The following is a 15,410-nucleotide window of genomic DNA, read 5'->3' as shown; positions in this document are numbered from 1 at the left end:
ACCTCCATGACGGCCTTGAGATCCAAAAGGGCAGATTCTGTACTGTGTGCCCTTCGAAAACCAGAATGCCTCTGGCCTAGAATACATTTATCCAGGAAATCCTAAACTTGCATATAGGCTGCTAGATCCAAGATCTTAAGTAGGAACAGGATGGTGGTAATTGGCCTATAGTTTGAAGGGCCACTAGGGTCTAGTGAAGGTTTTTTGTTTTTGTTTTAAGAGCGGGGAGATCCAGGCCTGCTTCATGCAAGGAGGCACAAAGCCTTCAGCAAAGGACGCATTCACAAATGTTGTCATTAGAGGAACCAATTGGGCAGCACTGTCCTGAACAACCGCTGCAAGGCAAGCATCCCCTTTGCAGTTGGTGGGCTTCAACTGGAGCAGCAAGTTGGACATCTCTAGTTCTGTGATAGGACTAAACTCGAACCAGGGGCTACCAACTCTTAAGCCCAGAATTCTCCATATTCATTTGGTCTGCCCAAAGCCACCAGTTTATCTCCAATGTTATTCTGTATTGACTTTATCTTATCCATCATAGTGTCCTGAATGGATGTGCGCCAGTCTATCTTTATTAACCATTGGGATTGATTAACTCCTTAAGGATTCTAAAAAGTTCTTTAGCATTCGATTTAGCATTTTTTTATCCTTAGATCATAGGAATTTTTTTTTGCTTAAATAAATGGCCAATTTATGGTCCTTCGCAGCACGTGTGTATCTAACCCTATTCTCATCCAAATGAGTGCTTCTCCACAGCTCAAAAGCTTTACGCTTGACCATTCTGAGCTCTTGGATTTCAACTCAATGCCAGTTAAGTTTCAGTGTCATGGCCGGTCTCGTCTTGGCAGGAGCCACTGCATTCACAGCCTTCAGAAGCATATTCTGGTATGTGTCTGCCAGCTCCCTGGCTGAGACAGTTATCTAAGTTGTTATGGGTAACCTCCAGATGGGGAGCCAATACTACAGCAGAGAGCCTGCAAGTATTTCTTGAGGTGATTGTAATCTTTATGTATTCTATTTATTTGTATAGCGGCCAGACCCCGAGGTATCGCAGCACTTGTACATGGTTGTTGCAGAATTGAAAACAGTAAAATAGAAGGACAAGAAAGAAAAAACATGCCCTACAATTTTTTTGAAAAGTCATGTTTTCAAGGATTTTTTTTTAAATGAGGAGAGTGTTGCTTTTTGATGTGGTCAGGGAGAGTGTTTGAGAGGTGTGGGGTGGTCACGCAGAAATTGGAGCCCCCCTGATCTCTTGCACTGGAATCTGGGAGTGACTAGGGCACAGCTGGTTGAATAACTAAGGCACTGAGTCAATGGTTTTGCAGCAATGCAGGGGATGAGTAAGGATGGGGCTTGAGGTGGTGGCATCGGTGGGCGAGGACCAGTGTTTTGAAGTCAATTCAAGCTTTTATAGGGAGCCAGTGCACATGCCTTCTTGTTGCTCACTATGGTCACTGAATTTCAGGCCAAGGGCTGCTCTTAGTGCCTTATTTTGAAGGAGCTGCAGTTTTGCCAGGTTTTGGATGAGGTGGCGGAGTAGAAGACATTGCAGTAGTCCAGATTACTGCCAATGATGGCGCTTGAGAGAGTAAGGCAGTTGGTAGGTGAGATGAATTTCCTACTCAAAAGAAATTAGCTTGGCTGTGTAAGCTGTGGAAGAGGCAAGTGCATTGACTTGGCGGGCCATGTTCAGTTCTGCATCAAGATATATGCCTAAAGTCTTCAAACTTAAAAACCTGGATGGTCCTCCCATCAAAGGGGAAGGAGGAGTGGGAGGGGTCAAGGGAGCTTAGTCGGTGGGGGAGCCCACAATGAGAAGCTCAGTCTCCTCATCATTGAGACAGAGCTTGTGGGCTGCCATCCAATTCTGTGCGACACTATATGTCTGGTTGATCACTGACATCCTGGGCATAAACCCCTGAGATCGGAAAGGAGAACTCGAGTGTCGTCTGCAAAACGTGTGTAGGGAATCCCCAGAGTGTGAAGGAGATCAAACAGAGGTTTGGTGTAGGTGAAATACACAAGCCTTGTGCGACACCGCAAGAGGCGGGGATTGGGTCGGCGGAGTGGTCTCCTATGAAGACCTTGGATGTGTGTTTGCTAAGAAAAGATTTGATACAGAGAACCGCTTGTTGGGAGAAGTGGAAGTTTCATAGGAGGTGTTGGTAAAGGATAACGTGGTCGACGAGGTCAAATGTGGCTGACAGGCCTAGGAGAAGCAGGATGGCTAAGTTGCCTGAGTCGCGAGGTTGAGTTGGATTTTAAAATCCAGGAAGGCCGTTTCTGTGCTATGTTTTGGTCTGAACCCCAACTAACTGGCACCTAGTAGTTGATTTTCCTAGTGGTAGTTTTTGATTTGGGAGTATGCCACACGGTCAAGGATTTTGATGAGGAAAGGGATGATGGTGGTGGTGGTGGTGATGGGCCGGTAGTTGGTCGGGATGGTAGGATCAAGGAAAGGTTTCTTAATGGGGTGATGGGGGGGCGGGAGACGCATGCTGTTTTGGAGGCAGGTTGATCTGATGTTGGACATGAAGGACCGATTGACAAAAATCATCAAAGGCTGGAGCCAGTGTGGCTGCGCAGAATTTGAGATGTTGGACTGTGGACTGTTGCACTGTGGGGGTAATGTCTTCTGTGGAGATGGCCGAGAACTGGAATTGGGAAAAGGGGGGTGGGGGGGTTGAAGGGTGTGCTGCGGTGACTGGTTGGGTGGAGGGGGTTTAGAAAGGAGTTGTTTCTTTGAGAAGATTTTGTCTTGTAGTTTGTCAATTTTGTTTGCCTGGGCTGTTTGAATGGTGGTGAAGTAAGAATGGGAGTGGGTGCTTGGTGTTGAAGTTCTTTGAGAATGGAGAAGAGCTCTTTGGGGCTGGAGCTTGCTTCAGCGATTCTTGTGTTGAAGGAGTTGGCTTTAGAGAGGTTGAAGGTATTTCTGAAAGATTGGAGGTATGGAAAGACTCAAGGTTAGGTAGAGTAGGGTTTCTTCTCCATGTGTGCTATAGAGAGCGCATAGTTCTGCACAGCGTTGAAAGTTCCTCTGAGAACCAAATGGTTTTTTTTGTTTGGTTATTCTGGGATTGAACGGCGCATGCTGGTCTATGGTTTGAGAGAGGGCCATGAGAATAATTGAGGCATGGGCATGATGGTCGTTCCTGGTGGTGGTTTTTAGAGAGGTGATAAGCTAATGTTGGGGCTAAGCAGGCTTCAGTAAGTCTGCAAGTGTTGCGTGAAAGGGTGGGAGGTGGTTTGGCCGCAGGGGGGCAAGTGGTTTTTGAGTAGGAAAGGCGGATGTCTATGACCCAGTGGTCAGGCCAGGGGACCGGTGTAATTAAGACAGTGATATTCAGTGTTAGGACCCAATCCAGTGTGTGTCCTTTAGAATGGGTAGGGGAGAGGCTATGTTGGGTGAAGTTTAAGTCAGAGTGCGCCTTAGTAAGGTATTTGGCTTTAGAATCCGAGGCGTCATTAAAGCCGAGGTTGAAGTCACCTAATATTAGAAATCTGGTGGCCGGTTTGATGCGGGGTGATAGAAGGGGTAGGTCAAGTTCTGGGCTGAGATGTTGGTTCGGCTGGCAGTAGATAATGAGTACATGGATAGTAGTTTGAGGGTTGATCAGGAGCTTGGTCATGAGCATTCGTAGCCCAGTTTGGGGGGGGGGGGGGGAGAGGGTGGAGTGTGATCTCTCTGAAGGCTAGGCGTGTTCTGTAGATGAGGGTGATGCTGCCACCTGTCTTTTCTACTCTGTTCTGAGGATCGAGTAATAGGGTGGCAGGGCAATAGAGAGTGAAGGGCCTGCAGCGCTGTCCAGTCAGGTTTCTGTGACTGCCAAGAAGTCAAGGGTGTGTTCCTGAACAAGTGGTTGCGTGGGCGCATAGGGAGCAGGCGTTGGTCAGGGCCCCATTGATGGGGATAATGTTATTCAAAGTGGGTTTGGGTGGATGTAGTGTGTAGGTCTGAAGAACAGGTTGGAGGGGAGGGGGCTGGGTGCAAGGTTTTCTTTCTTTCCCTGAGACGGGGCGAGTTGTGTATTCATGAATGGAGAGGGTCTGCCATAGATTTCTGAAGCTGGGCTTGGCTGTTCTCAGGTTGCCCCGACAGGGCAATGAGCGCCAAAGAAGAGTTCTGGTCTATGTTTTGGGTGGGGTAGTAGTAGGCCGGTGGCAGTGGTTGGGCTGAGTGGGATAAGTTTTAGCTCTGGGGCAGAGGCATTTGGGGTCTGCTTTATGCAGGAGACGATTATTCTGAGGCTTTCTGGTCCATGTTTCAAGGCTGAGTGTCATCATGGGTTGTTAGGGCACAGGAGTGGTCAGTGTTAAGAGGGGTAGGAAGGAGGTGCGGGTGGGGGGGCAAGCACTGCCCCTTGTGTGTAGTACCTTGTTTGACAGAGTCCAAGTGCTTCAGTGCATTACGGGTGGAGTAGCGCTTAGATGTGATGTATTGGATAGGTAAGAAGGGGGTTGGTGGGTGGGAGAGATCTGGTATAGATGGGGATTGAAGTACAGTAATTGTTGTAGGTGATGGCAGAGGCACGGGACAGGCAACAGGAGTGATATGGACAAGGAAGAGCAGGGCTGTAATGAATGGTAAGTGCTGGGGGCTAAGCGCGGTGGTGCCGCGTGTGAATGCAACAGGCAAGCAGAACGCTTCCTTACATTGTGGATTTACAGGGGAAGCAGGATGGGGCTTGTCAATCGAGGTATACATGGGGGTAGAAGCGATAAGGGTATGGGCTGCAGAAGTTGGGTGGGCAAAGTCGTGCATGGTGCGAGGCGCGAACGGGGGGGGTCTTTTGCCCATTATATGAGTTACTGAGCACGGGGCGGCAGGAAGCAGGTGGGCAGAGGTAGCGTGCATTGGGGAACCTTATTAACAGTTTGGAGTGGTAGGCCGTGAGATCTTGAAGTGATCCTTTTGAAGTGATCCTCTCTGATCAGGATTTCTTGTATCGAGAGGTTAAAGAAGAATTGAAATGGACCAACATGTGGTTTGACCAAGGGCATGGGCTCAAATCTGTGTCCTTGATGACACAATGACTTGCCACCGATTCCAAGGACCCACAGCTGTGTTCACTGCTAGGTAAGATTTTAACTTTAGAGCTAAATCTACCTCACTTGTGAGAACCTCAGAACTTTTTGCTGGACTGGTAGATTATTTTTCCCTATACCTCAGTGAGTGGGAACCATTTTCCACACTCACAGATCCTTTTACCCTTTTTATAGGTGTCATTTCTTTTATTTATGGTTAATACAATCCTTTACAAAAATAGACCTATATCATAAAAGTATTATATGCATCAAATACAGCCAATATGCAAAATAAAGACTACAAAATACATAATAAACGAAACATACCAAACTACAATGAATCACATCTACAACCATAAAAATTAGTAAAGTGCTGAGATCTCCTTTTCAATTACTCTTAAAAATGCCACTAGTGCAAACATTAATGCTCTGTCATGACCTTGCATTAACTGGTTCCAAAGTGACTCCATGCAGTCTTCATAATTAACATTTACAAATCTCTTCAGGAGTTTAGTTTTAACATCTCTAAAATGTGAACATTCTAAGATCAGATGTTTTAGCGTTTCATTGGACTCTACACAGTTTGGAAATTGACATTTTGGCACAACATTGTCTCGAGAATTTCTCCAATACTTATATGGAACTGATTTAATCTAAATCTAAGATAATACATTCTAGCATTATTACACAGAAATATTGCAAGGTACACACAACAGCCATCTCTTTTACGTGCAAATTTAGCATACTCTTTAAAAGTACTCAATGCACTGATTTCCTCTATGGTTTTACTCCAATCCAATTCAAAAAGTTTATGTTTCACATAACCCGGACGGATATACAGATCGTCATGATCCACTCCCAAATCATTCAAGATTTGAACCATTCTCAGATTGTAAGATGTAAACGAACTAGAGGAACAACCTTTCGTAAATTCAAATAAGTGTTGGTATAGTGAATTACCAGGTGAGAACTATTTTGCTGTAGTTTGAGAGTGCACGCCATGCCCATCTAGTTGATAAGGAAATCAAACCCATCTCATGCCGAATGATACAATTTGGGATTGCAGGAGATATATGTAAGGCGGCTTTCATCAGACTACCCTGCATTGAGTCAGGTTGTTTTTGCAAGTCACACACACAAATATCAAGGGCATATATAAGTACCGGTACTACCTTTAAGGTAAGAAATTCGAGAAGTGGCATCACAGAAAATGTACAATATTTTATAAAAATGAATTTAATTTGGCTTCTTAAAGGTCTTGCTTTCAGCTGCAAATATTCAACCCACGATTTTATTGTTGTCACATTAAACGATATCCAAGATAAGTTATTTCTTCCAATTGATGTACAGTTTCACCATCAATATTCCAACCAAATTTCTTTTTGCCAACTTTGAATATCATGTTAATTTTGAAGAATTCGGTTTCAGATTATGCGGATAGGCAAATTCAGAAAACAAATTTAGTTTTGATTGCAGACCAGTTGGTGTCAAGTCAAATAGAATGATATCGTCTGCAAACACCAGCCAATGCAACCTTAATGAACATAGCCTTGCCGCAAAGGTTTCAGATGATTTCCAAAGCTCATCCATAACAGATACATAAATATTAAATAATAATGCTGCGAAGTTGCACCCTTGCTTAAGTCCTAAAAGTCCTAAAAATGATTGCACTGACTCGGATTGCTCCGCCTTGGGTGATCCGAATTTTATAGGATGTATTTGAGTGAAATTTTATAATTCAATAGATGAGATGTACCAGTATACCCAACTTATACATCTTTGCCCATAAAACATTACAGACCACTGTGTCCATAATGTAATGTGCTCATGTGTAATTTTTGCTTTTACCACTTACGCATTATTTAACCCATACTGTACCCCTTCGCGTGCAAATATAAAGCCTTCTAATCTATTTAGCTTAGACATAATATCAGTCATGGTATTTTTATGTCACGTAATTCAAGATGGGTAAGATCATGTCCTTTATCAAGCAAATCCAAAATCCTAACTATTACAGGAAAGGTATATGGTTCTTGTTCTTTCGGCGTGGATGGTGATAATACATTCCTGCTATTGGCCTGAGGAGACCGTGATCCTACCTCTAGGTCATGTGTATAGTCAACGGGTTCAGTGCTCTTCAGTGTTTTATTTACATTATAATCGGGCTGAGTTGAATTGGCCGTGTTGAAAAATCCATTCCCATAACCAAATTCGCTACTGTACCTTACCTTAGATATCAGTGGGGTTAATAGACCAACAGTCTAATGCAGGAATCAAGGACAGCCATCGCATTAATAACGAAAACACTTGGAGATTAATTTGTTATAGGCAAGGGCGAATTGTTTTTATCCAGATCCATCTCTTCAATTGCTATAGTACCGATCGTATCCTGATACAATGCAGGGCCGTTAGCGTTTTTTAGCATTTGGTCAGTGGATTTTACATTTGTTGCGGGAAAGTCTACATTCGTTGGCAGATCTTCAGATTCACTGATAAGGTTACCTGCAACATTATCTGGAAAACAGTGGGTAGTCGCCATGGTAGTGCACTTCCAGCTTCTTAAACCACTTGCCATAGCAATGAGGTAGGACTATACGCGGTTTCTTCCTCACCGATAGAACAGTGTTAGCACTACAAAAAGGTAATCACCTAGAGCAGTCACATACACCGTACTGATATAGCAATAGAATTCGGGAAGGCAGTAGGCGCAATAGTAAGTCTCAGAGTATCAAGATTGAAAGAGCAGGTGAGGGCGTTGCTATCAATACTAACAATAAATGTTCATCTAGGTAATGCAGCCCACTATTCAATTATAAAACCGACCCACATTAGACTTCATTATACCATACAACTTTCGAGTCTGTGAACCACCAAAGAGTCAGCCCTCTAGTTCAACCGCAAGATGGATATAGTAAATAATGAGCCATGTTCATACAGGGGTACTGCTCTTAGGATCGTATGATGTGCCGGTTTCCCAGCAATCTTACTGTACAAATGTTTAAATCAGACCTTTGTATACGTTCTCCTGCCCGCCCAACCGAACAGCCAAACAGCACTTGCAGGCACTACCGGGGTGCGCCTCCCTGTGCTGTCAAGTATGCTGTTGGGCGAGGATAGTGGGTGGAGCGTAGCGCGACCGTTGAACTAGGAAAAGAGAAGAAAGATATCAGGTATAGTTGCACGGAAGCACCTCAGCGCAAGAATTTGAAAATAATTACTGATGCTTATGCAAGTAATTCCCTCCGAGTTACGGCGCAGTAGCAAGATTGCTTCCTCTTGCCTATTCAGAGCTGTAGCAGTAGCAGGCAGGGAGCATCAATACCATCAGAGCATGCCCAGCCAAACAGCACTTGCAGGCACTTCCGGGGTGTAATTTTAAGACTCTCAATAGTGTCCTTTTTATTTGCGTCTCTTTCTGCGTCATGGCCTGACAGGACCCACACCCGTTGGTACGGTGCCCGGAACCCAGACACCACAGGCAGACAAAGTGAGGTTCCATGATAGACGTTTTCGATACGCAGTGGTGGCATTTTTTTTTAAACCCGACTTTGGTGTTGGAGTAGATGAAGACATTTTTCCTCACGAAAAAATGAAGCGCGCCTTAATTATTCGAAGCGCAAGCTCAGTAAAACGGAACTGAAGCCAACGGACACAGCATGCGCCATTTATGCTGATGTCGGTAGTAGACCGAGGCCCTCGAGAGACATTGATGCAACGACACTACATACAGCGCTCTCTGCCGAAAAAACAGCTGGAGAGATGAACAAGTTACTCTCTTACCTGGTAACGTTCTTTCAATGGGACGGTCCGACGACATTCCATATCTATGACAGTAATCACCACAGCTGTGCTGCTTCGGAAAATCTTTTGGCGTCGATGCGCTGTCCTCGAGGGCCTCCGTCGAGCCGACGTCACCGAATGTTATAATTAGGAAGCATTTAACCTCAGTTGTAGTTTTTTCCCCAGAATGTGTGGCACTAATCTTCTGCCAGTATGACCACAGAAAACCTTGCGGAAATGTAAGCTGCAATCGCATAAGAAATTCTGTAGCGGGGTAGACAGGGAGGGAGCGATATGGAATACGTCGTCGGACCATCCCATCGAATGAACGTTACCAGGTAAGAGAGTAACTTGTTCTTCGAGGGGATTGGGTCCTCCAACGTATTCCATATCTATGACAGACTTCCAAAGCAGTACCAACGTAAGGAGGTGGGAAAAGAACTTAGGATATACAAATTTAGAATGCCCAATCAAATTGCAGAGTAAAGGACCGCCTTGCCAAAGGCCAGATCCTGCCCATGGATAGAATCTAGGGAGTAGTGATGTACAAAATTATGGACCGAAGCCCAGGTGGCTGCATAACAGATGTTACGAATAGGAACACCCCTCTGTAGGGCAGTAGAGGCAGCCATACCCCTAGCAGAATGGGCCCGTAAGCCTACCGGAGGGTCCTTACCCACCAAGCGGTAACATTCAGAAATTGCCAAGATAATCCATCGAGACAGTCTGCTTAGTAACAGCTTGTCCCAAACGCCTTCCAGTGTAACCAATAAAGAGCTGACCCGGGACATGTGTGACATATAGAAGCTTAAAGCTCTCCTAGGATCCAGCCTATGGAGCCTCTCCTCTTCCTTACCAGGATGTGGAGGAGGATAAAATGCCAGAAGAATGAATTCCGACACCACCTTCGGAAGAAAGGAAGGACGAACTCTAAGGACAACCCTTTCCTTATGAAACACAGTAGGGTGGCTTAACTGAAAGTGCCTGTAACTCACTCACTCAGCAAGCGGAAGTGACCGCAACTAAAAACACAGTTTTAAGGGCTAACAGTCTCAAAGGACAAGAATGTAAAGGCTCAAATGGAGCACCCATTAGAAACTTGAGAACAAGGTTCAGATCCCAACCGGGCACCTGGAAAGGTGACGGAGGGAACACATTAGCGAGCCCTTTCAGAAACTGAGAAATTAAAGGGATTTTAAAATAAGAACACTCCTCAGATGAGCGCTTAAATATACACAGCGCCGCCAGGTAACCTTTAATGGTACCCACTTGCAGGCCCTTGTGGGCCAAAGAAATCCAAAAAGACAGAACTACAGGAATGTCACATGATAAAGGATACACATTCTTAACCCTGCACCAGTCGCAGAACTTTCTCCAACGGCAACGGTACAGGGACTTTGTTGCCGGCCGTCTGGCCGAAAGCAACACCTCCATCACGTCTTCAGGGAGGTCCCAATCCTTGTACCTCAACCTTTCAGAAGCCAAGCGTGAAGGTTGAGGGATCTGACCTCTGGATGGAGAACCTGACCCCCCCCCCCTCCCGTGAGAGCAGATCGTCTCGGTAGGGAAGACGACATGGAGGGCAGATGGACAAGTCGAGAAGGTCCGGGTTCCATGTCCTCTGGGCCCATGCCGGAGCAATGAGGATCATCCAGGAACCAAACCTCCGTAACCTCTGCAGCACTTGCGGATGACGGGGACTGGAGGAAACGCGTACAGCAGTGGGAAGGACCACTCCACCACGAACCCGGCTCCTAAGGCTCCTCTTGGAGGAAATTCCCGCGTGCAGAACCTTTCGCACTTCCGGTTCACACTGGAGGCGAAGAGATCCACTTGAGGGGTCCCCAAAGGGTGAAGATCTCCAGGAGAATCTGAGCCAACTCCCACTCGTGAGAGATTGTGCTCTACCTGCTCAGAGCGTCCGCCGTCTCGTTTTAGTCTCCGGCGAGATGAACTGCCGAGATCGAAGTGTCCTGCAGGATGGCCCAGAACCAGAGCTGCATCGCCTCCATGCACAGAGGAAGTGACCCTGCCCCCCCCCCACACCCAACGACTTTGCTGCAGCTTTGGAGGTCTGCAACCTCTCAAGACTCTCGTCAGCCTTGCTGCCAAAGAAGATGTTCACCATCAAAGGGCATGTTGAGGAGCCGGGCTTGCACATCAGGAGCAAGCCCCGACTTCCGCAACCATGCAAACCTGCGTATTACGGTGCTCGCCGCCATGGACCGGCTGACGCAATCAACCATGTCCAGACCCGACTTAACGGATTCACACATGGCATCCTTGCCATCCTGCAGGATAGCAAGGCAACTATCCTGTTCCTCCCCTTCGGGAATATGATCAGCCGCTAAGGAAATACAGTTCCATCGAGTGTGCGTGAAACGAGACAAGGCACAAATGGAGTTGGAAGCCTGAAGCGCCATACCCCCAGAAGAAAACACCTTTGCACAACCGTCGAAACGTTTGTCATCCCTATCAGGAGGGATGGTAGGGTACAACACCTGCTTTGCAGTGGCCGTATCCGCCTGCACCACCAAACTTTCTGGAGTGGGGTGCGTGGTCAAGTAGCAGGGGTCGCCACTGGCTGGGCGATATTTCTTCAGCAAGGACTTGCTCACTGCCGGGAGACTCTCCGGCGAAGTCCAAGCCGCAGCCACCCTTCTCTGCAAGGCCATATGGAATGGCAGCACCGGGTCAGTTGGTGGACCTTGGTTCAGGATATCAGTCAGGTCATCCTGCTGAAAATCCCCAGGGGGGGGCAGACCACCCGAGATAATCCGTGACCCTCGACATGAGGCGCCGGTATGAGGATTCGGCAAGTGTGCCAGGCTCCGGCCTACCTAACGCCACCTCCGGAGAGGTGTCTAGACCACTGGTGTCGTGCAGCGACTGACGCAGGTCCTCAAGTTGACTATGACCAGAAACAATGTAATCTTGAACCTCTGCAGGAACCTCACCTTCCTCGGACCCCTCAGAAATATAATCCAGAGGCTGGAAGGAGGGTACAGAAAAAGGAACAAAGACATGTTTAGCCTTGGCCAGAGCCTTTCTGGGGGTTCCACCGTGCCACAGGGTACCCCCGACAACGCCGCCTCGAAAGGCGTTGATGGAATCGGCGTCGAGCGCAGCGGCGACAGCATCGATGGCTTTGACACAGGCCTCGAAGGCGGAGCCCCGAGCGTGTCTCGACAGCCTAGGCGCCGACAACTTCCTCGGAGGCAGAGCCTCGAGAGAGAGAGTGCGTCGACTACCTCGGCGCCGCAGGCGTCGATGTCTTCTTCGAAGACTTTACAGGTTCTTGCGGTCGTCAAGAACCAGGACCTGGAACGGGCATGTCTAGAGCGACCATCCTTGTCCGACCGGGGCCTCGAAGGCGCCCGGTGGTCGCAACGACCGCTCAAGCCCACAGGCGCATGAGCAGAGTCTCTAGAACTGTCACGGCTGGCGTCTTTCGAAGGGCAGACAGACCATGCCCTGCGATTGGAAAAATCGCCAACATCTCCTTTCGGAAGGAATCCCATTTCTCAGGTTTTCGGAAGGAATCCCATTTCTCAGGAGTGGAATGCTTGTTGGGGCAAGCAACCCGCCGATGGGCGGAGTCCTCGGACGAGGAAGGCAACCTGTGACGGCGCTTCCTGGAGTGCCTCGACGAGGCAGAAGAATGGCGGGACCGACTCCAGACCGAAAACCCCCAGACTCACGACGACGATGCGGAGTGTCGCCCCTCGAATCATCCGTCGAAAGACCAGTGGAACGCGACTTCCGGGGCTTGGCCACCTTACCGACCGACAGCAGCTTCTTACGCTCCCGCAAAGCCATCGAAGTGAGCGATTGGCAGTCGACACAGTCGTCCGTATCGTGGTCCTCCCCGAGGCACCAGAGGCAAGCGTCATGCGTGTCCATCAGCGGCATCTTGGACCCGCAGTCCTGACACTTCTTAAAACCCGGCCGCTGGGTAGAAGACGACGAAGACATCATGCGATATCACAAACAAACAGGTTCGAGGAACCGAAAGAACAGAACTCAGAAGAGTCGAGGCGCGCCGAGATCTCCGAAGCAAACATGTTCACGGAAAAAACGGAACTGAGGCTATGGGCGTGTGCGTGATACTTATAACATCCGGTGACGTCGGCTCGACGGAGGCCCTCGAGGACAGCGTATCGACGTCATCGACGCAGGAGCCGAATGATTTTCCGAAGCAGCACAGCTGTGGTGATTACTGTCATAGATATGGAATACGTCGGAGGACCCAATCCCCTCGACATATTATCATAAGATGAGGAAACATGGGAGGACACAATCCATTCTAAATGTCATTTTTGAGAAGGTAAAAAAAAACAGTGGGCTTTTCCCACATAAACCAACAAATTGATCAAGAGCAGGGTGGACTGCCAACCACCAATAGATTTTGTGGAATATGCAGAAACATATGCTTATGTTAGACTACTGTCTTAGTACCCTACACCAAGAAGGTTATCTTCCAAACTAGCTGTGTTGGAACACAATAATTTGTTAATTGCTCCCATGTGAAAATCCCAAACATATGTATGTCCATTGTCCCTACATTTGGGACACTCATTGCAGTGTTGATGGACTAGGGGTCTGTAAGGTCTACACAGACACACACAACTTACATAAGCCCCGTGTAGACAACAAACTCCTACAAAACCTAGTCAAATTTGTCAATGAAGGGCTCGGAAGATTCAGGACATTATCATAGATGGCATTGGTGGATTTCTATTAGAGTGAAAATAAAATACATATTGCTAAATTGTATTTAACAATGTATAGAAAGGATTCCTGTCCATCAAATCTTCAGCATGCAGACAGATATTCATTTGAAATGTCCACAAATAAGTAGCCTTGGTTTGATTTTATAAACTAGAAGGTGGGGATTTTCGAACATTTCAACATTTCTAAAAAAATAAAATAAAAAAACTCTTACAAAATAGAGTGCAAAGAACCTGGCAGGGAAAGTAAAGCACTCGTGATTCACCTGCAATTATGCAGACATAAGCATCAGAATATCTGAAACCATTGTAAATACATATACCTATCGAACACGGTTGTAAATACAAGTACCCTTCATACATTCTTAAGCTCTATATCCGTTGTTCATTACTGAACAATATTCACTTCAAGGGAACTCTTTTCAGTATTGGAGAAACCAACTGTGTCGTGTACCATATCATAGTGGGATACAGTCAGAGTCTGTAGAGTCAGGTAGGCTGCATGCATGAATGAGTCACAGAATGCACTGAAACATATAAGAGTGAGCACTGAGAGGAATACATGGGGATGGTTAAATGTCTACCTGCTTGTGGATTAGTGAAGGGTTACCAGAGTAAGAGTCTGACACTGTTCACTTACCTTTCCAGCAGTGTTTGAACTGATATCCACCCAGGTCTCCGCAGCATTTAGCCAGAAGATCCCCATTGTGTGGTGGATGTTGTGAGCCAGAAGCAGAGGCACAGAACCGTAGAGAGCCATTGGGTTATAGAGCTCATACTGGAATACATCCAGGTTATAGAGTCGGTAGGGGTCTCCTCCCCTGCCAAAAACAAAAGAGTACAATTACAGCACATACTTCGCAATGACACAATCTTCAAGAAACCATCTTCCAAAGTGCTGACTTTCAGTACATTCTCTTTGTACATTCCTTAATGAGAACCATTCAAAACACCTCTCCAGTCGTTCACCCTTCATTACTCCATTAAAGAGTAGTCAATTGTTGCCACCAAACACAATGTCAGTTCCTTACTCTGTGCTTTTCAGTTTGAGGTCATCTGCATGCTCTGGGATCCCATACACGTTCTCAAAGCCTGGCAGCGAGAAGTCTAGGCCGATGGATGTGGGACCTAAAAGAAACAAGTGTAAACTGAGCACATACTGTTTTGTTCACCTTATGGCACAGACAATACTTGCATGCACCCTGTGATTCCAATGACGGTTGCTTCCCTGAAAGCAATGACCCATGCCCCTCCTACTGAATGACCACTTGCATCAATGTAACCCACTGATCACATTAGTCTCATTCCTTCAGCCAAGTCGGGCATATTAAAGCTATAAACAAGATCCAACATTCCTTTCTAAAAGCATGCTGAAAACCTACAGCAAGTAAGCAGCACTGTGCTGCACAGGTTGATCATTTGCTGGTCACACATGTCTTAATCTACCTTGTGAATAGCAAACTGCACGCTTCTCACCTCAGAGTGAATATAAAGGTGGTTTCGCTTTGCCTGGTGTTCAAGGGATGAGAAAGAACTGGCCCACCGTGAGGCAACTGTTTCCGTAAAGTTTATCCTGACTTCCATAGTGACAGGCGAGGCTAATAGGTTGGTTATCTTGTTGCAAGGTATTTGATGCAGTGTTAAAATGGGTTTCTAGAATCTGGCCTGGTGGACAGATTTTAGGAGGACACCATAGTTATTGTTTACAGAGGAACTCTGAGAGGTTAGCTAAAACCTGATCAAGGTATCTATGAAGAGAAGTCCAGGCTAGTCTCAGGAGAGCGAGTGGGGTCAGGGGTACAAAATGATTCCACACAGTGAAGAACATAATTCAATTGAGACAGGACATTGATTCTAGGGATCAAACACACAATA

At 46.7% G+C, this 15,410-nt stretch overlaps 1 protein-coding gene across 2 annotated transcripts in view; it reads right to left on the bottom strand.

Annotated features, from left to right (window-relative positions):
* The window catches only part of GANAB (glucosidase II alpha subunit), a 919,668-nt gene that overhangs the window by 531,217 nt on the left and 373,041 nt on the right, over window positions 1-15,410 (bottom strand). For both annotated transcript variants that reach the window (XM_069645184.1, XM_069645185.1), the window contains 2 exons: window positions 14,567-14,663; window positions 14,176-14,356 (listed from right to left, as the gene is read on the bottom strand). In XM_069645184.1, the coding sequence (XP_069501285.1) occupies window positions 14,176-14,356; window positions 14,567-14,663 (278 nt within the window). The remainder of the gene's footprint in view (window positions 1-14,175; window positions 14,357-14,566; window positions 14,664-15,410) is intronic.

The sequence above is a fragment of the Ambystoma mexicanum genome, chromosome 2p, assembly GCF_040938575.1.
Source record: "Ambystoma mexicanum isolate Mex_15411 chromosome 2p, UKY_AmexF1_1, whole genome shotgun sequence".
Classification (NCBI taxonomy): Eukaryota; Metazoa; Chordata; class Amphibia; order Caudata; family Ambystomatidae; genus Ambystoma; species Ambystoma mexicanum.
Note: the sequence above shows the minus strand (reverse complement) of the source record. Positions and strands in the feature narration are given on the sequence as shown.